At 36.7% G+C, this 22,976-nt stretch overlaps 1 protein-coding gene across 3 annotated transcripts in view; it reads left to right on the top strand.

The window, feature by feature from the left end:
* EGF (epidermal growth factor) overlaps positions 1-22,976 on the top strand; it is a 139,743-nt gene that overhangs the window by 57,127 nt on the left and 59,640 nt on the right. For 2 of the 3 annotated variants that reach the window (XM_074228711.1, XM_074228710.1), the window contains exons 8-11: positions 9,544-9,666; positions 11,253-11,378; positions 14,990-15,126; positions 18,908-19,056. In XM_074228711.1, coding sequence (XP_074084812.1) covers positions 9,544-9,666; positions 11,253-11,378; positions 14,990-15,126; positions 18,908-19,056 — 535 coding nt within the window. The remainder of the gene's footprint in view (positions 1-9,543; positions 9,667-11,252; positions 11,379-14,989; positions 15,127-18,907; positions 19,057-22,976) is intronic. The other variant, XM_074228712.1, reaches the window with a different exon arrangement.

Genomic DNA, 22,976 nt, shown 5'->3' with positions numbered 1-22,976 from the left:
GCTTCAGACACTTACTAGCTGTGTGATTCTGGGTAGGTCATTTACTTGTGCCTCAGTTTCCTCATTTACAAAATGAGCTAGAAAAGGAAATGGCAAAGCATTCCAGTATCCCTACCAAGAATACTCCAAAAGGAGTCTTGAAGAGTCAGACACAAATTAAGTAACTAAACAACAAAAATTATCTTTGGTACAACAATGTTATGGGGGATATTACTTCTTTAGAAATAATATTACAGTAGAAATAATAGTAATAATAATTCACTTTTTCTTCACAAGTCAATAAGCTAGGTAGTGCAAGCATTATTATCTGTATTTTGCAGAGGAGTAAACTGAATTTAAATGACTTGGGCTAGCTTAGTGACACTTAGTGACAGCTACTAAGTGATGGTGCCAGAATTCTAAAAGGCCACATGGTTTCAAGAATGGTCAGTCAATAAGGGAGGTTTCCCATCAATTAGGGAATGGCTGAACAAGTTGAAGTATGTGATTTTTATAGAATATTATTGAGCAGTAAGACATGACAAGCAGCATGATTTCAGAAAAAATCTGTAAAGACTTAGATAAACTGATGTACAGTGAAGTGAGCAGGACTAGAACACAGTACATAGTTAACAGCAAAATTGTTTAATGAAGAATTGTGAATGACTTAGATATTCTTAGCAGTACAATGATCCAAGACAATCACAAAGAAGTCATGAAGAAGGAAGCTATCCACCTTCAAAGAAAGAACTGATATTGTCTGAATACAGACTGAAACATGCTAAAGAAACATACTAAAGAATCAATATTTCAATATGACTTTGAAATGTGTACATTGGTCCCATGTCATAAATCTTCAAAACAGAAAAATAGTAAGGCATCAATGTATTAAATACTTTTCATATTTGATTATTATGGTAAATATGTATATAGCTATACCAAAAGTGTACCATTTGATAGTATGTCTATTTTTGCAAGGATTAAAAATGTTGGCCATTTTTGGAAGGCATCATGTTATAATAGAGAGGTAATGTGGTACAGAGGATAGAGAGCAGGTTTCAGAGTCCAGAAGATCTGAGTTCAAATTCTGCTCTGATGTCTATAGTTTTGTAATCCAGAGCAAGCAAATTGAATACTCTAGGAAACTCTCAAGCCTGGAAGTTGCAAAATAGGTCTTGGTGTGCATTGGTTTAGGTGTCAGTGAAATCACATTGTCAAATATTAAAAAAACTGATTAAAATGCTTTCCAAATATATTATTATTATAATAGATAATATTTAAGAATGTATTTAGAAGATTTCTTTGGGAGAACTTTACAAAAGCTGTAACTTCAATAAATGAGAAAAATGAAATTAATCAGTTAATCAATAAACACTCATAAATTGCCTTCTATGTACACTTGGGCATCTAGGTAGTACTATGAATATAGCATTGGGCTTGAAATCAAGAAATTAATGTTCCTGAGTTCGAATCTGCCTCAGACACTTACTAGTTGTGAGACCTTGGACAAGTCACTTAACCCTGTTTGCCTCAGTTCCTCATCAGTAAAATAAACTGGAGAAAGAAATGACAAAAAATGCATTATCTTTGCCAAGAAAATCCAAACAAGGTCATAAATGATTCAGTAACACCTGCCCCATACTGGACTAGGTGCTGGGGATGGACAAAACCCAAAAGAGAAAGTCCCTGACCTAGATCACCTTACTTTGATTAAATAGTGAATTTTACCCTTTATAAATTTTGCTAAGATTTAAAGTTTTTGAAAATCATACAAATCCCCTAACATACTGTTCAGTTAGGCAAAATTTATATTGATTTCTCCCACATTAATCAATGCCACACCCCAGGCTAGCCTTAGGCAATATTGTGAAAGGGGTGCTTTTAACAAATACACTAAGGTGTCAACTCCCTAATCCCACTCAACTAATCCATGCTAATGTGCTAATGGAAGAGGTAACAGCTTTGAAATTACAGTATAGTTTTCTGCAGACAATACTTCTAGAATTTGCTACCTAACCTATTGACCCTTGACTCAGAGTAGGGGTTTCAGATCAGAAGGGCATCTTTTGGAGAGAACTTTTCTTTTTTCCTCAAAGCAAGCCAGTACATATCTGTGAGGATGACCTAGCTTCAATTTTCTATTGGAAATGGACTCCATTTCCATACACTCATAGAGTAGTGGATAGAGCTTGGTCCAGGAGTCAGGAAGACCTGAGTTCAAATGTGACCTTAGACTCTTACTAGCTATGTGATCCTGGACATGTCAACTTAATCCTTTTTGCCTCAGGTTTGTCATCTGTAAAATGAGCTGGAGAAAGAAATGACAAACCATTCTGTAGTTTTGCCAAGAAAACCTCAAACAATAGAATATTTGATTGATTCTCCAAATAAGAGATGATAAAAGGCAGCCAGTGAGGATAAAATGAGATATTTGAAAAGGTACTTTGCTATATAAATTCCAGCTATTATTTTACTATTGTTGTTGTTGCTATTATATGGAGAATGAGAAAGGGATATCAAAAGATCATAGATTTAGAGCTAGAAGGACGTTTGAAGACATCTAGTCTGACTCCCTCATTTTATAGATGAGGAAACTGAGTCAGGTTAAGTGACTTGCAAGCATTTATACAGATCGTGAATGAAAGAACTGGAATTTGAACTAATATTTTCTTATTCTAAAACCAATGCTCTCCTTTTGCTTTCAAGTCGATCTTGAATTTTTTCTTTGCAAGGCAATGGGGTTAAGTGACCTGCCCAAGGCCACTCAGCTAGGTAATTACTAAGTGTCTGAGGCTGGCTTTGAACTCAAGTCCTCCTGACTCTAGGGCCAGTGGGGTGCTCTATCCACTGCTCCACCTAGTCACCCCTCAATCTTGAATTTTAAAAGATGGGGCAAAAACAATGGAGGCGCTTGATCTCTATACCTCAGATATTTAAGACTTCAACACACTGCCTACCTTTTCTGTTTCTACTACTTACTATTTATATGTCTATAACCTATACAACTTTGGGTTGTGTATTGTATGTTATTATTTAGCTAGGGGTGTATGGGGTGTTCAAGGATTAGTACCTCTGGTGTAAGGGCTGCGGAGTCTTTACAATGCTTGGGAAAGACAGGATTGGGGTAGTTAACCTCAATCTGGTTTAGCCCATCTGCTGAAACAGTTTTACCTGACTGGGGCTAGTACTCAAATTACAACTTCTTAGAGCCACAGAGAAGAGTGAATCAGTTAGATCCAAAGGTAAATGAGCATCCCTGAAAAAGACTTTCCCCAGCAGACTGGGTGGATCAGAACAATTTGTTTCAGTACCCATGAAGGCAGCTGAAGTACATGCTTTGGAGAGCTTTGATGTCAAGGTCATCCACTGCAATTAGGGACTTTTGTCCTGCTATTGGACTTTGATGACTCAGGAAGAGAGATTGAGACTGATGATTGTGCAACTCTGCCTCACTTTACTCTAATTTTCCTATTCAAAACTGAAGGACAAACAACAATTAGCTAGGATTAAAGTTTATAATGAAAGATCCTCAAAACCTACATTGCATGAAAAGGAAAATAAATCAGTTCATATTGAAAATTTTTCTTGGGCCATATACACATTCACTTTTTAAATCTATTCCCTAAAAATGATCTTAGAGAGGCACAGAAAACACAATGTGTTTGATGTCAGAGGTCCTGAGTTCAGGTCCCAGCTGGTCAAAGCCCGATGTAGTCTCTTTCCCAGCCTCACTTACCTCATCTATAAACTTAAAGGGGCAGTGTTGAACTAGATGTCTTCTCAGTTTTCTTTTGTTCTAGAATGATGTTCTAGAGAATGCTATACCTTCTTCCTTCTTTCTTCTTCTTCTTCTTCATCTTCTTTTTCTTCTACTTTTCCTTCTTCTTCATCATCTTCTTTTTCTTCTTCTTCATCTTCTTCTTTTTCTTCTTCATCTTCTTTTTCTTTTTCTTCTTCTTCATCTTCTTTTTTCTTCTTCATCTTCTTCATCTTCTTTTTCTTCTTCTTCATCTTTTTCTTCTTTTTCTTCTTCTTCTTTTTCTTCTTCTTCTTCATCTTCTTTTTCTTCTTCTTCTTCTTCTTCTTCCTCTTCCTCCTCCTCCTCCTCCTCCCCCCTCCTGTTCTCTATTTTGTCCACATTTTATCCATTATCATTTTACTATCTACTTCAGCAAAGATCTTATTCCTTCTTTCATCATCTTCTTTTCCCCCCTACTGTTAGAGATAGACTTGTGAGTTGGTATAGGGTAGGTTCATACCCATTTGAATTTGGGTAAGGCAAGTCATCCATTATTTCTGGGCTCAGATTTTTAAAAAATTTTAAAAATTTCCTCCAGTAACATGAAAGGACAATTTTTAATTCATTTTTATAAAATTTTGAGCTCCAAATTTTCTCTATTCCTCCCTACTCTTCCCCTCCCTGAGACAGTAAGCAATTTGCAATTATTTATTTTATTTTTAAAAATTTAAATATTTTATTTATTTGTTTTTCCAACTACATGCAATGGTAGTTTTTACCAATCAATTTTTGCAAGACTTAGAGTTTTACATTTTTTTCTTTCTCTCCCTCCCCTCCCTCCTCCCCAAGAGAAAACAATCTAAAATAGGCTCTACATTTATAACCATGTTAAACAGAAATCCATATAATCATGTTGCAAAAAAATCAAATCCAAAAGGAAGAAAAAAAATTATAGAGAAAAACAATGACATTATACATAAAACAACTTAAAAATTGAAAGTAGAAAGCTTTGGTCTTCATTTAAACTTCATGGTTCCTTCTCTGGATATGAATGGTATTTTCTGTCACAAGTCTTTTAGTATAATCTTTATTATACTGCTGAAATAAACAAGTCATTCATAGTTGATCATCACCCCATGTTGTTCTTGGTGTGTATAATGTTCTTCTGGATCTGCTCTTTTTACTCAGCAGCAGTTCATTTAAGCCTTTCTGGCTTTTCTGAAGTTTTGCCCCCCATGATTTCTTATAGAACAATAGTGTTCCATCTCAAACAAATACTGCAGTTTGTTCAACCTTCCCCAGTTGATGGGCATCCCCCCATTTTCCAGCTCTTTGCTACCAAAAAAAGAGTTGCTATGAATATTTTTTGTCCATGTGAGATTTTTACCCTTTTTCATTATGTCTTCAGGATTCAGAACAAGTAGAGGTATTCCTGGATCCAAGGATATGCAGAGTTTCATTGTCTATTGGGCATCATTCCAAATTGCTCTCCAGAAAGGGTGGATCAATTCACAACTCCACCAACAATGCATTAGTGTCCCACTTTTCCCACATCTACTCCAGCATTAGATAGTAAGCAATTTGATGTAGGCTATATATATGTAGTCATGTAAAACATTTTCATATTAGTCATATTGTGAAAGAAGAAACAGACCAAAAAGAAAAAGATCACACAAAAAATAAAGTATAAATAGTATGCTTCCATCTGCATTCAGATTCCAATAGTTCTTTCTCTGGATGCAAAGAGCAATTTTCCCCAGGAGACCTTTGGAATTGTCTTAGGTTATTTGTAATGCTGCAAATAGCTAAGTCATTCATAGTTGATTATTGTAACATGTTGCTGTGACTGTATACAATATTCTCCTGGTTCTGCTCACTTTACTTTGCATCAGTTCATATAAGTCTTTCTAGGTTTTTCTGAAATCTGCCTACTCATCATCCCTTAAAAAGTAATAATATTCCATTACATTCATTTGCCATAACTTGCTCAATCATTCCTCAATGGAATCCCTATTTCCAGTTCTTTGCCACCACTAAGAGAGCTGCTGTAAATATCTTTATAAAGTAAGTTCTTTTCCTTTTTTAAAATCTCTTTGGAATATATATTTAGTAGTGGTAATGCTTGATGAAAGGGCATGCACAATTTTCTTGCCCTTTGGGCAATTTGGTTTCAAATTGCTCAGCAGAATATTTGGATGCACCAATGCATTAGAGTTCCTGTTTTCCCACATCCCCTCCAACATTTATTATTTTCCTTTTCTGTCATATTAGTTATTGGTAGTATCTCAGATTTGTTTTAATTTGTATTTCTCTAATCAATAATATGATAATAGATAGCTTTAATTTCTTCATCTGAAAGCTGCCTGTTCATATCTTTTGAACATTTATCAACTGGGGAGTGACTTGTATTCTTGTAAATTTGATACAGTTCCCATATATTTGAGGAATGGTGACCTCAGTCAGATTAAGCCTTAGAGTCGTTGCAGACAAGGTTAGCTTGCATTGTATTTGAGAATGTAGCCCAGATCATTTCTATTGATTTGAAGAGTGTTAGTAGAAGATATCAGAAATATCTACTTGTAGATCTTTTTATTTGGTAACAGAAGTTTGTTTGCTTTTTAAAATACATATTGTCTTTTCTTAGCTGTTAAAAAAAGGACTGGGTCTGGATGTTTTCTAAGATTCCTTCTACCTCAAGATTTTTTGCTATGTACAATAAAGGCCATCAGATCTTACGATGTTGAGTGGGGAAGCATATAATTTTTACTAGTTTCCATGATGTTTTTTGTTGTTACTTCATTTTATCCTGTCACTCAGAAATTCTTAGTGCACCAGAAGAACAAATATCTTGGATGATAGATAGAGGAACAGGTTCACAGTCCCACGAAGAGCTGGGTTCAAGTCTCACTACTGACATACATTGATTGTGTTATCCTAAAAAGTAATTTTCAAACCTCCCAACGCTCCTAGACATGTCTAAGACTAGAGGTTGCTAAGCAGGTGACTATTTACATGGATATAGTCTAGTGATAGCATTCCATTGATAGATATGGACAAAAACAAACAAATGAAGGAGCACTGTTTAAACAGTCCATTAAACAATTCGTGCCTAAGGGGTGACCTTGAAAATGTAAAGAATTGAGCTTTATCCTATTATTTATGATAACCATTCACAGGAACCCTGTGTTAACCCTAGAAAAGAACAACTACTCCTTTCTGATTAGTTAGCATAGTGTACTGACACTGAGCATTATCATAAAGGTTCAGTTCTGGAGCTTTCTAGTTGGTAACAAAGAGTATGAAAACCATATATTCACCAGATCAAGCCATGTAACCAGGCAGTACAGTGGTTAGAGTGCTAGGTCTAGAGTCAAGAAGACTTGAAATCAATTCTTGCTATCAATCAGGAAGTTACTTAACCTCTGACTGCTTCAGTTTCCTTAACTGTAAAACATAACAAAACCTAACAAAAACCAAACAGGAATAATAATAACAATAATAATAATACAAACTACCTTTATAGAATTATTGAAGAGATCAAATGATAAGGCACTCAACAAAATGCCTTGGCACATGGTAGGTGCCTGATAAATGCTTATTTTCTTCCCTTCCCTTTGCAGCACCTTGGACAAGGCTCCAGATGAATAGTGAATAGAAGGAAGATCATAGGTTTAGAGCTGTCATGACCTTAGCAGTTAGCCAATCCACCTCACCCCCACCATTTTACAGATGAAAGAAACTGAGTCCCAGTAAGTTAAGGAAGTCCCAAAAGATTTATAATAATCTATAGACTAGGAATTTGAACCCAAATACTCTGACTTCAATTCCTGCTCCATTTCCACCCCACCAAGCTAGGCTTGATTATATGAAGATTGAACATCTTTCAATGATCCCAAACTACTTGTTACTATTGGAAAGCAATACTCTCCCCAGTTATACCTTGAAACTATGGCTTCTGGGAAACCATGATCTCAGAAAAGTTAAAATTACATAGAACCCAGGGGCGGCTAGGTGGCGTAGTGGATAAAGCACTGGCCCTGGAGTCAGGAGGACCTGGGTTCAAATCCCGTCTCAGACACTTAATAATTACCTAGCTGTGTGGCCTTGGGCAAGCCACTTAACCCCATTTGCCTTACAAAAACCTAAAAAAAAATTACATATAACCCAAAGGAAAGACACATTTTAGCATAAGTGGGCTTCAGCATGTTAACCAGTAATGACTTGCATTCAGTAAATGTAATGAAGGATAACACTGAAGATATCTATGGCCAGAAAAGGAAATGCCTAGTCATGACAGACAATATGGTGGGCAACCAGAGTGATACACTGCTGGCTTTCAGATAAAAGGAAAAGAAAACAAACAAGATACCAGATGGGCAATTCAAGTGGGTACACTGGTGTTCTTAAGATAAAAGGGGAGAAAAAGTCAACAAAAACCAAGAAGCTCTTTAGTGTTCTAGGAAGATATTCTGTGGAGGATTTATTGTAAAATGTGGACAAGAAGTTCATAGGAAGACAACAAGGATTGTAACCTTTTACATAATATTGTTTTAGTTCATTTAAAATTTCAAAGTTGATAAAAGTGCTAAATTACACATTGGTCATGGCCAATGATTTCATGCAGATTTGAAACTCTTAACAACTCCTCTATTAGAATGACAGCTCATCCTTAACTTTTAACCTTATTGGGATGCAGTGGAAAACTGGGTTTCTGAACTCAGAGAATCTGGTTTTGAGTCCTACTTCAGCCATGGGTAGTTTTACCCATGTGACTTTGGGCAAGTGTTTCAGCCTCCTCATCCATAAATTAAGGTGATTAGGTTAGATGATCTCTAAGGTGCTTTTAGCTCTAAATCTATCATCATACCAGTTGCTTAGATTTGGAGAAAACTCCTGTAAAACATTATGATGTTTTATTTATGTGGTCTGATGGTTCAAAAGAGATTCTACTGGGCTTAATAGCAAAACTACTGGGAGTTGTATATGTTTTGGCCTAGAAAGAACTTCGGTGGTGGGCAGGGCAAACCAGGAGTAGATTCAAGAAAGGGATGGAAAGTTGTGAAGTGAAAGATAGGGAAGTGAAGCAAAGTTTCCTCATGAACCAAGAATTCACTGTTGGGCAAAAGGAACTATGAAAGAGTCAGCATCATTATATGAGGGGAGAGTAGTTTAGGAAAGAACATGTGAAGGACTCCTCATCATTAAGAAGTCTCTGTCTTGGGGGCATTTAGGTGGAGCAGTATATCTACTGTACTGGAGTACTGCCTGGAGTCAGGAGACCTGAGTTCAAATTTGACATCAGACACTTAATAATTACCTAGCTGTGTGGCCTTGGGCAAGCCACTTAACCCTATTGCCTTGTAAAAACAAACAAAAAAAGTCTCTGTCTTCTCAAAAATCAATGGTTTTTATTGCTGAGGATTGTACTTCTTAGTGAACAACAATGCTCTAAACTATTAACTACCCCATACTTCAGAAATTAGACCACTGTGATCTTAAGAAGGCCCACAAGAACATGTCTAGAAGACCCAACCCTTTTCAGTGTTGGTAACTGCCCTAGTAGGACTAATGATTATTAAACTGTATTTGACAGGAGAATAATTTAGAGGAAACCAAGAGGCAGCTTTCAGTTCCAAAAGTTCTTCCTTATCAAATTTAAACATAAGCTTTCCCTTCATTTTTACACCTACTCTGTATCACTTTTAGATATCAGATCTTTGTTTAATGTTAGCTTTTCAGAAGAGCACTTTGGATTTATTAGAAATTTATGTAAAATAAATAGTAGTGATTGGACACTAACTCTAGAATTATCCCCAAACAACTAGAACTAGTTTCCTGTGTTAGCAACAACACTGGATGCAGCCATGGTTGTGTCATGACAGCAGATGGTCCCATGTGTTTCTGTCCTGAAGGGTCAATGCTTGAGGAAGATGGAAAAACCTGTAGTGGTGAGTATGTTTAACTTGATTAGATTTAAGATATATTAGGATGAATCATTGCAAAATGGTACATCCTTTTTTTTCCCCTGCAGTTGGGGTTAAGTGACTTGCCCAGGTCACACAGCTAGCAATAAATGGTGGGTCTTAGTAATTTAATGTATGCAATATGTAAATCCCTCTTGACTTTCACCTTCAGTCTTCTCTATTCATCTCCACTTTTTTAGCTTAGATGCAAACATTGATGGAAGACTGAACATGAATGATTCAAAAACAGAAAAGAAGAAATTCAATTTTGGCTAAACTCCATCTTTTTTTTTTTCATTGACAAGAGGAAACTAAGAAAGATAAATGAAAATTCATGAAAACAAAAGAGTAAGGTTCATTGGGAAAGGAAAAAAACCATAAATTTAAAGCTGGAAAGGATCACTATCCAAATCCCCCATTTTATAGATGAGCAAACTATCACAGCTAGTAAGAATTTGAAGAGAAGGATGCAATGGATACAATGGATGGGGCACAATGGATAGATTGTTGGACCTGGGGGCAGAAAAATCTGAGGTCAAATCAGCCTCAGATACTTACTAGCCGGGAAAATCACTTCACCTCTACCTGCCTCTGTTTCCTCAGCTGTAAGATGCCAAGGTTGGTGTGAGGATATTTTTAATGCTATTTGTGAAACTTAAAGTACTCTATAAATACATGCGAGCTTATAGGAGTCTTCTTACTCTACACTGTCTCCCTTAAATCAAAAAAAATTTAAACTAGCATTCTAGCTGAATACCAAGGAATCTTCTTAGAGGAGAAGAATGAGCCATTTGGAGAAGGAGACTTCAATTCCAACTTCCAAAAGTATTTCAAGGAACTCAAGTCTATTGGCAGTACTTAAGTTCTTTTAAGCAGTCTTTGCCCTCAAGGAACTCACAGTCTAATGGAGGAGAAAACATACAGATAATTATATATAAGCAAGGTATAAACAGAATCAAATTGAAGATATTTGCAGAGGAATGGTACCAGTATTAATGGGGACTAATAAAAGGTGAGATTTTAGCTAGCACTTAAGGAAATTGCTCCTTATGCAGTGCTCCCTCTTGATTGCTGAGAAATCAGCTTATCTTTAGGAAAACAAATTGCAAAACAGATAAAAATTGATTGAACTTATTAAATTGTAAGCTTCTTGAGGGTAGTGACTATCTTTTTTTCTCTTTTTTTATTCCTACCCCTACCACGGTGCAAACTTATTGTAGATGTGTAATTTTTATGGATTGATTGATTGAATCCTGTATGGTTCAGGTTACTGGGCACAGCTTGAGTGATAAAGTATTTTTAAAAAGGATAAGCACTGGGGTGGCTATGTGGTGCAGTAGATAGAGCACTGACCCTGGAGTTAGTAGTACCTGAGTTCAAATCCGGTCTCAGACACTTAACAATTACCTAGCTGTGTGGCCTTGGGCAAGCCACTTAACCCCATTTGCCTTGCAAAATCCTAAAAAAAAAAGGATAAGCACTTTAAATTGTATCTTTGGCATTTTATGAATAAATGGCTTATAAGTTTTTCGTACATCATAGAATTATGAATGAAATTGCTCTTTTTCAAGGTTGTTCATCACTAGATAATGGTGGGTGTAGCCAGATTTGTAATCCTCTAAGACCAGTGTCTTGGGAATGCAGTTGCTTTCCTGGATATGAACTGCAGTTGGATCGAAAGAGCTGCAAGGCTACAGGTTAGTGTCACTGGATCTTCTACGTGAACTTGTACAGAATTCTATTTTCTGATCTCTTTCCCAACAGTTTTACCTTGTCAGTCCTTAGCACTTTTTAAATGTTTATTAACTGTCTGGTCGACTGCACTCATGCCACAATCACACTAGTCCTGGTCCTCATCACTTCTTTCACCTGAACTTTCGCAACAACTTTATAATTGGTTTGTCTCCCTTCTCCAATCCATTTTCTGCACATCTGCCAAATTATTATTTCTGGAACTCATGTTAGACTGTATCGTTTCTTTTCTTTCTTTTTTTGTTTTTGTTTTTTTGCAAGGCAATGGGAATGAGTGACTTGCCCAAGGTCACACAGCTAAGTCTTTATGAAGTATCTGAGACTAGATTTGAAGTCAGGTCCTCTTGACTCTGGGGCTGGTGCTCTATCTACTGTGCTACCGAACTGCCCCAGCTGTATCATTTCTTAATCAAGAAGCTTCAAGTAGTTGCCCTTTGCCTTTAGGATTAACTCTTTTATCTGGCATATGAAATTCTTCTTCCTCTCCTCTCCCCTAGCTTTCCAAGCTATTTTTTGCTTCTCCAATATTTCCAAGGCTACATTTTGCTTCTCCATAAACTCCACGTGTCAGTCAAATTAACCTACTTCCTATTCCCCCAAGATATCATTCTCTTTTTGGCCCCTGAGTTTTTGCATAGGCCATCCCCCATGCTTGGGATGGGGTAATGGATTCTCGTTCCTTATCTGACTCTTAAAATCCTCAGCTCCCTAAAGTTTCAGTTTAAGAATTTACAAGAAGGATTATTCCTCCAGTTCTTAGTCCCTGAACAAATACTTCTCCCCCCACCCAATTCTATGGATTCATATTGTTTATAATGTGGTTCTATTTGTCTGTGAACCTCTCTGCACCCCCCCTTAACAGGCATTATTTGAGTGCATCATTTTTTCAATTTTCTATGGTCTAACACAGTATCTTGCACATTTTTCTTTTTGAGATTGAGTCTTTCAATCTTATCTTGAAGGGAAATATAGTCTCCTTTGCAGGTCTGTTAATAGCACTGACGGGCCTAGAGGCTTATACCTGCTGGGTTTGTTTTGTTTTTTTTTTCCTGATCTGAGACAGTTCATCTCTTCTAAGGCAGCTTGGTGGCCCTCTGCCCTTAGAGGCTCACCATATTCATGCCAAGCTTGGAACAGATACTGACTGGACTTTAGACTAATTGTAACTTCTGAACATAGTTAGCAGGTAAGTGGTGAGGTGGAACTGAAGTTAGAAAGATCTGTGATCAAATCCAGCCTAGATACTAAGCAACTGTGTAACTCTAGGCAAGTCACTTAACCTCTGTCTGCCTCAGTTTCCCCTTATGTAAAATGAGTGTAATAATGGTCCCTACCTCTCAAAGTTATCAAGATTAAACAAATTGTTTGTAAAGCACTTTATTACACTTATAGTACTTTTAAAATGCTAGCTGTCATTGTTAAGAGGGTGAGGGTGATGTCAACATTGATAATGATGTGCTAAATGATTGTTGATTGAGAAAAACTTTCAAACATTATTTTAAAACTTGTAGACTTTTTTTTTTTTCTTCTGCAGGGCTCAATACAAATTGGTAATTTGTAGTGGATTTTTCTTAATGGTCTCTGCAAAACCATATATAAACATAGCACATTTGGCAGGTAACTTGGCTTGTTGGGCTGTGACTTAGTATGATCTAAGATGTCCTAAAGAAGCAGCTGTTCCCGAGGTTCCCGGCCTGTCAGTGTCTATGTTAGAGTAGGCTCTATAGAATGGGCATCTTGTGAACACTTTTTCCTTGTTTATGGATAAAACCTTGCAGCACCTAGTACTGTTTTGCACTGTTTAATAACAATCTTCCTGTCTCCCTGCCCAGAAATGTTTAGCTAATCTAAATGTTCTCTAATCTAAATAAATGTAGGTAAGAGGTTTCAAGAGAAAGCCACATTGTGTGACAGAAAAAGCTTTAGATCTAGTCAGAGAACCTAGGCCTAAGTACTAACTTTGCTCCCTACTATCTATATAACCTTAGGCAAGTTATCTGCTCTGCTTCAGTTTCTTCATTTGATTAAAACAGAAAGAAACAGAGATTGGTCTAGATGACCTCCCCCTTTTTATTTTCCATGATCCTCAATGGGACTCTGACATGCTGGCAACATGACTGTTTTTATGAATGGCAGATGGTGGAAGCAGCAAATAAAATTCAGAAATGAGTCAAGATGTTTGGTGCCTCCTCTTCCATGGGGGAGGGATAATTGTCTTTTTCCTCTCCTTTAGGGACAAAGTATGAAAGTCTGCTCTGTCAGCTTTTCTCAGATTTTCTCCTTTATGCATTTCCAATCAATTGTCCATCATAGGAGTAATGGTTGGGAGCTTGGATGTCCCTTACCAAGGAAATTAAAAAGAAGACTACTGTTCAGGAGTTGGGCTGGATAACGCTCCTCCCATCTCTGATAGTCATGTATCCCATCACTCATTTCAACTTATTTATCTTGAAGTAGTAGTGATTGTGATCTTCCCCTTAAGTAGTTACATTTTAGGGATAGCTAGGGAGCCCAGAGTATACTATGATGGACCTGGAGCCAGGAAGACCTGAGTTCAGCTCTGACTCCAGATGCTTACTATTTCCAAGAGTAAATCACTTAATCTCTGCCTCAGTTTCCTCATGGGGATAATAGTATCATAATTAGTACTATTACTAATAGTACTATTATTGTCTATTATTAAATTAATAACAATAATAGTGCTACTTTCCAAGGTTATTTTTGAAGATCAAATGAGATAATTTTTTTAAAATATGCTGCAAATATTAAAGTAATGTATAAATACTAACTAGGTGGTGCAATGGATAGAATGCTGAACCTAGAGTCAGGTTCAAATCTGGCCTCAGACACTATCCTAGGATCTTGGCCAACTCACTTATCTCTTTTTGCCTCAGTTTCTTCATCTGAAAAATGATCTGGAAAAAGAAATGGCAAACTACTCCAGTGTCTTTGTCAAGAAAAACCCAGGGGGTGGCTAGATGGTGCAGTGGATAGAGCACTGGCCTTGGAGTCAGGAGTACCTGGGTTCAAATCCGACCTCAGACACTTAGTAATTACCTAGTCGTGTGGCCTTGGGCAAGCCACTTAACCCCATTGCCTTGAAAAATCTAAAAAAAAAAAATAATTGCCTGTGTGACCTTGGGCAACTCACTTAACCCCCATTGCCTTGCAAACCACCCCCTGCCCCAAACCAGACCAAAACCAAATAAGGTCACAAAGAATTGGACATGAGTGAAGAATTAAAAAAAAGTTCATTATTAAAGGGAGATACCTGTTAGCATCTCTTAACCTTTGCCACCATTTCTTTATCTGTAAAATGTTTATAATAATAGCTTATACCTCCTAGGGTTGTCATGAAGATCAAATGAGATAACATATTTATAAAGGGCTTAGTAAACCTTAAATCCTAGCTAGTAAAAGAAAATACATGGAGAAGATTTGGTCCAAAGGATAAATATCTAAGTATGGAATTTTAGTCAGTGGGAGGGAATAAGAAGTAACTCTGAAAGATGATGCTATCTAGCAAATGAAGTCATGAATGAAATTTGGTTAACAGGACCTCAGCCCTTTTTACTGTTTGCCAACATGCGTGATATTCGGCGCATTCGATTTGATGGGACAATGTATGAAAGCCTGCTCAGCCAGCAGATGGGAGTGGTCTTAGCCTTAGATCATGATCCGGTTGAAAATAAGGTAAGGCTTTAAAAATGAGAGGATTTGAAAGTGAAGTGAGGACAGTGCTGTGCTTTTTTAAGGTCTTGTCTCTTCTGCTCCTAATCTAATAGGTGACCTTGATTGTACATTGGGCTAAGGGGGCAAGAGAAGAGGTGGGTTGGGATATGTTTTATTGGGCACTGATACTCAGAATGGGCATCCTTAGGTATTTTGTTATCTCCCAATGCATTTCAAGTGCTTGATCCTTCGTAAAGAGAAACAATATGACACAGTGGATAGGATCAGCCTTAGAGTCAGAATACAGTTTTCAAGTCCCGAGTCAGACTTACTGGTTGGGTATCCCTGGCCAAGTTACTTAACTTTTCAGTGCCCCCAAGCAAGCTCTAAGATGGTGTCAGAGCAGGTTTAATATTATTGGCCAAGTAGTTCCCTATGCAAATTAAATCACAGATATAATCCTCCCTTCTCTCTCAAATCCTTTTCTTTATTAAAAATCAGATCTTGTAATGGGCTTTTTACTTGTAATTGTAATCTCAAGGGATTTTGAAACTAGTTTCTCCTTTGGGGATATGATGATAGGAGGTTAGTATAAGAGTACCACACACAGAATTAGACCAAGGATATAGATGACTTTATAAGCCCTAAAATAAGATTTAGATGTCAACTATCATTAATATGATTGATTTGATGATAGTGGGAGAAGCTAGGGCAATCAGGGTGGGGATGGGAAGGAAGTCTAAATAAAAAGGATCCAAGAAATAGAGATAAATTGGTAATTAAATGTGTAGGGAGGGAAAGAATTCAATTGCCATTTTCTTTTCAACTATGACAAATTGTAAACATAACCACTGTGGTTCATTGTATGTGAACTAAGACTGGCTTATAGTAGGGCTTACTCAATTTCATAACATGAATACTTTGTGTAACTCACAGGGATCTGTTCTCAATTGCAAGCTTAAACCATTGAATATTTGCTCATATATTTCTAGGAATATTGAATATACTTGGCAGGGCAATGTGTGATACAGTGAATAAAAAGAACCTGAGTTCAAATCCTTCCTTTGACTCTTACTATTCATATGATCTTGGGCAAGTCTTTTAAATTCCTTCCCCAAGCCTCAGTTTCATCTATAAAATGGCATGAAATCCTTTCCAACTCTAGGGCTATGATCCTCTGAATAACTTCCTATAAATTCTGAATATAGCTATCAAAATACTTTTAGTGATAAGAAGATGGGTTTATTAAATTTTGTAATCTTCTGATGTTGGTAACAGCAACATTGGAGGCAGAGCCTTTATGGAATCATCAGTTTTGGGGATATCAAAGGATTTTTGGTAAAGGACATTACTTTGCATTTAGAAAATTTCATAAGGGACAACTGAGATTCTCTGTTTCATTAACTTTTCCATGGGTGATATATAACTACATGGTAGCTACTAATTTACAAAAAAATTCTTATGCACTTACCATATTTTTTTTTATATACAAGTTAAGACATGAACCGCTGAACTATAAACTCCTTGAGGACAGGGTCCAAATTTTATCTTTCTCTTTATTTTTTCACTCAGTGAATAGTGCAGTGCTTTATTTACAGTTTTATTTACATATTTGTTGAATGAAATAGAATTGGCAAGAAGGCATCAATTTCTGCAATATAATTTGTATGCAGCTTAACCTTTCTAATTAGCATTAGGAGAAAACAGACAAGTTCTTGTAATTCCAGGCAATCTGTTAGTGGATGAGAGAGTGAGACAAATTGGTGCTGGTTCAATTTATTTGGGATTAGGAGCCGTATATAACAAATATTATAAATTGGACTTCTGTGATAAAGCATTACCAGCTACTTTCTCTTTCTACTTTTCTTTTCATAAATAATTTTATGCTCAGACTTAATCATTTAAATAAGTACAGGATCAAATTGTTATTATACCCAGAGAATGTGTCTAGAGAGTGAGTTAGCATACTCTGTGATTTACATTATCTTTGGTCATCTCTTTCACTTCAGGATAAGTAAACTAATACACCCACCATACTCTCCAGGCATACACTCTCCTATTTTGAAAAATAATTTCCTATATTTTCTTGCATATAGTTAGTATTTTCACTACTAGGTAAGCAAGCAGATTCCAAATGATTTCTAAGGTTTATAATCTTTTCAGAATTTCACCTCAAATTTAAGTTTTGTTTAAATATTGGACATTCTGGAAGGGTGGTATCGTCATTTTCAGGGTGACCATATTTGTAACGAAGTATTCAAATATAATGCATTTCCCACAGGAAAAAATAGTGAGATCCTCTCGTGTTTAATAACCCAGCAATTCTTGCAGAGCTAGCACTAGAATGTATGTTTGTACACAAGTAGGCTTATGCATGTATATGAATGTGGATGTGAGTGTTTGTATATGTGCTTGGGGCAGTTATCACAAGACAGCTAGAGTATTGGAAGGGTGGGTGAAGAAACTTGGGATGCTGGTCATGAGAATGGAGAGAATTTGCTCAAATTATGATCTGTTGGCTTCCTATTTTAGTGAATTATTACTGTTATCTAGATGCTAAGCTCTGCTGTTTCTGGCTGTTTAAGGTCAAAGTGTTGTCCAGGCTCTTCAAATCAAAAATCTGGCTCAAAGCCCCAGTCATCCTCTACTAGTTATGGCCCTGATTTATGAATACCTTTTCCTCAGCTTGTTATAACTAAGATAGAGCATCTTTTCCCCTCAGGGAATCTTGTGGAGAACATTGGAGAAAGTTGTAGAATTAGGGCTTTAGAGATCTTCTTATCTACTTCTTAGTTTATAGATGAAGAAAATGAGGTACAGAAAATGGTAAGGGCAGCTAGTAGCATAATAGATAGAGTACTGACCCTGCAGTTAGGTGGACATGAGTTCAAATCCAGCTAAAGACACAATTTACCAACTATGTGACCCAGGAAAAGTCACTTAACTCTAATTGCCTCACAAACTCCCCCTCCTGCCCAAAAAACCTGAAGAAACAAGGCAAACAACCAAAAGGAAAACAATGGTGTGCTAAAATATGTTTAACAAATGACAAGCTCTCAGGAAAAATAAAGTTAATTATGATACCATTAAATTTTTTTAAATAAATGTATTTATTTATTTTTCCAACTATATTCAAAAGTAGTTTTCAACATTCATTTTTTGGTAAGGCTTAAAGTTCCACATTTTTTTTCCTTCCCTCCTTTCCTTCCCCTTCCCCATAACAGTGAGTAATCTGATATAGGTTTATACATGTATAACCTATCTATAACTATATTAAACATATTCTCAAATTAGTCACGTTGAATTTGATACACTTTTATCTTTTCTCTGCATTAACATTTCGTTGTCACTTCCTTAAATCTAGGCAATCAACACAATTAGGTAAGTCCTTCATTTGTAGCATTGTTGAATTCTGATATATAGATTCTCACATTGAAAATGTAACAAGTGGCTCTCCTTAGCCATGACTTAAGTTGGCTCTACACACCAAGCAATTTACCTAAGGTCACTCAATGAACTAATTCGAAGATGGAACTAGAAACCATTTTTTTCAGGTTCTCCATGGGCTCACATCTCTTTTCTCACTAATTGCTTAGAATGTGCAGGTTGTGGAAATAATATGGTTTGAAGTACAAAGGATGAGTTCTTACCTAATGGATGAGATCAGCACACCATGAATAGCAAAAGTGCAGACAGGCATGAAATTAAAAAAAAATAAAATAAAATGAACTGAACAGAATTTCCCATTCCCCTTACATCTTTTTTTTAAGTAATCAGAGAATTCTGTTTTTTTCTTTTATAGATTTACTTTGCTCACACAGCACTTAAATGGATAGAGAGAGCTAATATGGATGGCTCAGAGCGTGAAATACTCATTCAGGAAGCAATAGACACACCAGAAAGTCTTGCTGTGGATTGGATCAACCGTAAATTCTACTGGACAGACAGAGGGTATGATTCCCCCCCACCAACACTTCATAAGTAGACACAAAGAAAAGGAAATGATGTAATAAGCTGAAATTGGCAGTTTTCTTCTTTGTCTTGCATGGAGGGGCATAATAGTTATTTTACCTTAAAAGGAGATAGATGGAGGTGGGAGAGTGATTCTAGGGGCACCCAAAGCAGTCAGGTAATCTATTCATAATTCTGTTGTAATCAAGGAAAATCTAAGTCTGTCTTAGAGTAAATCTAATCAAATGAAAGCATATTTATTCAGATCTATGGAGGGCACTGTGCAAATCACTATAGGGCACAAAAAAGGTAAAATTTGGGCTCACGTTTTCAAAGAGTTTATAGTCTGGTTTAGAGACAAAACATATAAATGATTGAATTTAAGACAGTGCCTAGCTCTTAATATATGTTTGCTTACTTGAATGACAATACAAGATGTCACAAGTTACCACAAGATTAGCTGATGAATGGTAGAGTCAGTAAATACTCTCAGAGTTGTGAGGACAAGAAATCACTTCAAATAGGGTAGGTAGGGAAAGTTTTGTTCATAGAAAAGGTGAGATTTGAAATTAGAATATACTTCCAGACCATGTAATAAAAAATGGCTTGTGAACATGTGGAAAATGGAATATGATCAGGTTATCTTTATCAAGAATCATTCCTGCCAGATTAAAATTCTTTTCCAGTTTGGTAGGCTATTAGATCTAGGGAATTCTGTAAATAGAATCTATCTATATTTTTGCAAAGCATTTATTAAACTCCTATTATTCTTATAGAAGGAAGGAGAGATATAAGCTAGATGAGAGTTCGGTAAGGTGAATTTAGAAGTGATTGAAGGGACTCAAAGAATGGTTCAATGTCACTTTGCCTTTTATTTATTTATAGATTGATTGCAAGGCAGTAGGGTTAAGTGACTTGCCCAAGGTCAAACAGCTAGGTAATTATTAAATGTCTGAGGTTGGAGTTGAACTCAGGTCCTCCTGACTCCAGGGCTGGTGCTCTATCCACTGTGCTACCTAGCTGCCCCTCAATATCACTTTGGAAGGAGGTCTGCAGTGGAGAGCACTGAGGATCTATGCCTGTCTCTGTGCTGTTCAATGTTTTTATCAAAGAACTTGGATAGAGGTATAGATAACATACTTCTCAAATTTGAAGGAGACAAACAGCTGAGAAAGTAGAGCTTTGTTATTACATAGGATGACAGAATCAGGAGCCAAAAAGATCCTGCAGGCCAAAATGTTTGGCTGAATCTAATAATAAGAATTTGAATAGGAATAAAAGTTAAGTATTACACATGGGTTCAAAAAACTGATTTCCCAAATACAAGATGAATGGGGTATGGTTGGTGTTTCATAAGGGGGAAAAATCTTTAGTGGCCTAAAAGCTTAGGAGACTATGATATGGTAATCAGAAAAAGATGTTGTGATATTAAATTACATTATGAGAAGCAAATGTCTATGATTAGGAAATTGTAGTTCTGCTTCTTCCTGCTCAGATTGAGCTTATATATGATTCCTCTTTGGTATACTTGGGGGCACCATATTTTAGGAAAAACCCTGATAAAATAGAGATTGTCTGGAGGAGGGTATCCAGTAGGGTAAAAAGAATTGAGATCATACCTTTTGAGAATCATCTGAAAGAGATGGAGAAGATGACTTGAGATTGGAGCTTGAGAAGGTAGGAAAAGTGGATGACATGATAGTTGTCTTGAAGGATCTGAAGAATTGTTCAGTGAAAGGGAAATTAGATTTATTCTGTGTGACCTCAGAGCATGGAACTAGGGGCAACAGGTGCAGGTAACTAAGGGGCTAATTTAGGCTTGATATATTAGCAGTTAGAATTATCCCTAAATGAATTGAATGTCTCATAGTGAGGAGAGGTTGGGAGGTAATGGGTTCCCCTTCACTTGATGTCTTTACTCAAGGTTTGAATGACTTATTCATGAGAGAGGCTTATTCATATATGGCTTGGACTAAAGGTTCTAAGAAGTCCCTTCTAATTCTGAGAATTCTGTGTCTGTGATTCCCAAGAGGTGTATTTATAGAAGATGTATATGGAATTAATAAAACCAATAATTACTAACATTTACATAATATTGTTATGTGATAGATATGAAGCTCAGGGCTTTACAAATATTTTCTCCTTTGATCCTCACAATAATCCTGGGAGATAAATTTTATTATCCTCATTTCCCAGGAGACAGAACCTCCAGAGACCTTCTGAGTTTCCCCTGGTAACTCCATTTTCTGGGCTTCTTGGTCCAGCTGCTTACAGGTGAACTACCTTTTGGTAGCGGGGCTTTGCAGGCATGCAAGACAGAGTCATTGGAGGGAACATAAGCTCGGATCCCTATGATCTTGTTAGACTTCTTTCTAGCTTTTGTAGAGGCAGTAGATAGAGCAGAGAGCTGAGTACATAGCAGCATCCTCTTTGGGACACTGAGTGATATTTTTATATACTTCCTGTAAGCCATAATGCTCTAGTAGGGGTCAATCTGGATTAATAACCAGCATTAACATAGCATGTAACTTATTATCTCATTTGATCTTTACAACAATTCTATGAGAGGTAAATCATCCCCATTCTACAGAAGGGAAAACTATGACTGAGAGGATCACATAGCTAGGAAGCGTGGAGAGCAGGATTTGAAATTGGTCTTCCTCACTCCAGGTGCTGTGCTTTATCTACCCTGCCACCCAGTTACCTCACTAATTTAAATGATTTTCAGGTAGAAGAGGAATGATTAGTTCTCATCCGTTTGACTTCCTGTTTAGCTGGTGGAAGGGAAAGAATGGTAGTGATGGATTGGGAACCAAGAGACCTATGAGCTAGTCCTAGTTCCAGTTCTACCATTAACCTTTCAGGGCCTAAAAGAAGGAATGAATGAGCTCTAAAGGCTCTTTCAGTGTTAAAGATTTTATGATTTTTAGTTAATAGCATCATATTATCTTTGTGAAACTATAATGAAAGAGCGTTAGTGATTGTGACTATAGCACTGAACACCAGGGCTTTGAGTATGAACCTTCGTGACTCTAGAAAGCCTGCATTTAGATAAAAGTAAGACTTTTTTAAAAATTATTACAATTTTCCAATTACATGCAAAGATTGTTTTTAACATTCATCCATTTGCAAGTTTATGAGTTCCACATTTTTCTACCACTCTCCCTTCTCTCCCCTCCTCCCCATTATGGTGAACAATCCAGTAAAAGTAGTACAAGCATGTTGAACATAATTCCATGGGGAAAACCATGAGAAAGATAGGGAAAATATAATAGAAATTTTTAAAAAGTGAGCATAGTATGCTTTACTCTGCCTTCAGAATCCCTAGTTTGTTACCTGGATGTGGATGGCATTTTCCTTAACAGGTCCCTCAGGATGGTCCTTGATCACTGAACTGTTGAGAGCAGTTGCATCCATCATACTACACTCAACATGGGAATTCTGGGAATTTGGGGGTAATTCTAGGGAGAATTTAATTCTTCCACTACCAGTGTAGATTATAACTGAAAAGCTAAATGACTCTCCCACAGTTACATAGCCTGTTCATCTCAGAGGGGGCTTTCTCTGTCTCTGTCCACTGACTCCCCACCACCATCTTTCTTTCAGTCTGACTTTTTTCACTCTGTCTTTCTCCCTTTCTCTTCATCTCTGTTTCTCTTTCTCTCTCTCTCTGTTCCTGTTTCTTTGTCTTTCTCTCTCTTCCACAAAGGGCTGACCTCTGCTCTAGAAATTTGCACTATACTAATCTATATATGCATTCACAATGTAATAATATATAAATGAATACATATACATGAATATACTTGCATGTGTATTTGTGTATGGGCATTTGTATAGGTGTGTATACATACAATCTGTGTAAAGGCACATATATATGTGTATCAATGTGTAATGAATGTGTGTAAATGTGTGTAAACATA

This window comes from Macrotis lagotis, chromosome 3 (genome assembly GCF_037893015.1).
Source record: "Macrotis lagotis isolate mMagLag1 chromosome 3, bilby.v1.9.chrom.fasta, whole genome shotgun sequence".
NCBI classification, from domain to species: domain Eukaryota; kingdom Metazoa; phylum Chordata; class Mammalia; order Peramelemorphia; family Peramelidae; genus Macrotis; species Macrotis lagotis.
The sequence above is the reverse complement of the archived record's forward strand: the minus strand, read 5'-3'. Positions and strand labels throughout refer to the sequence as shown.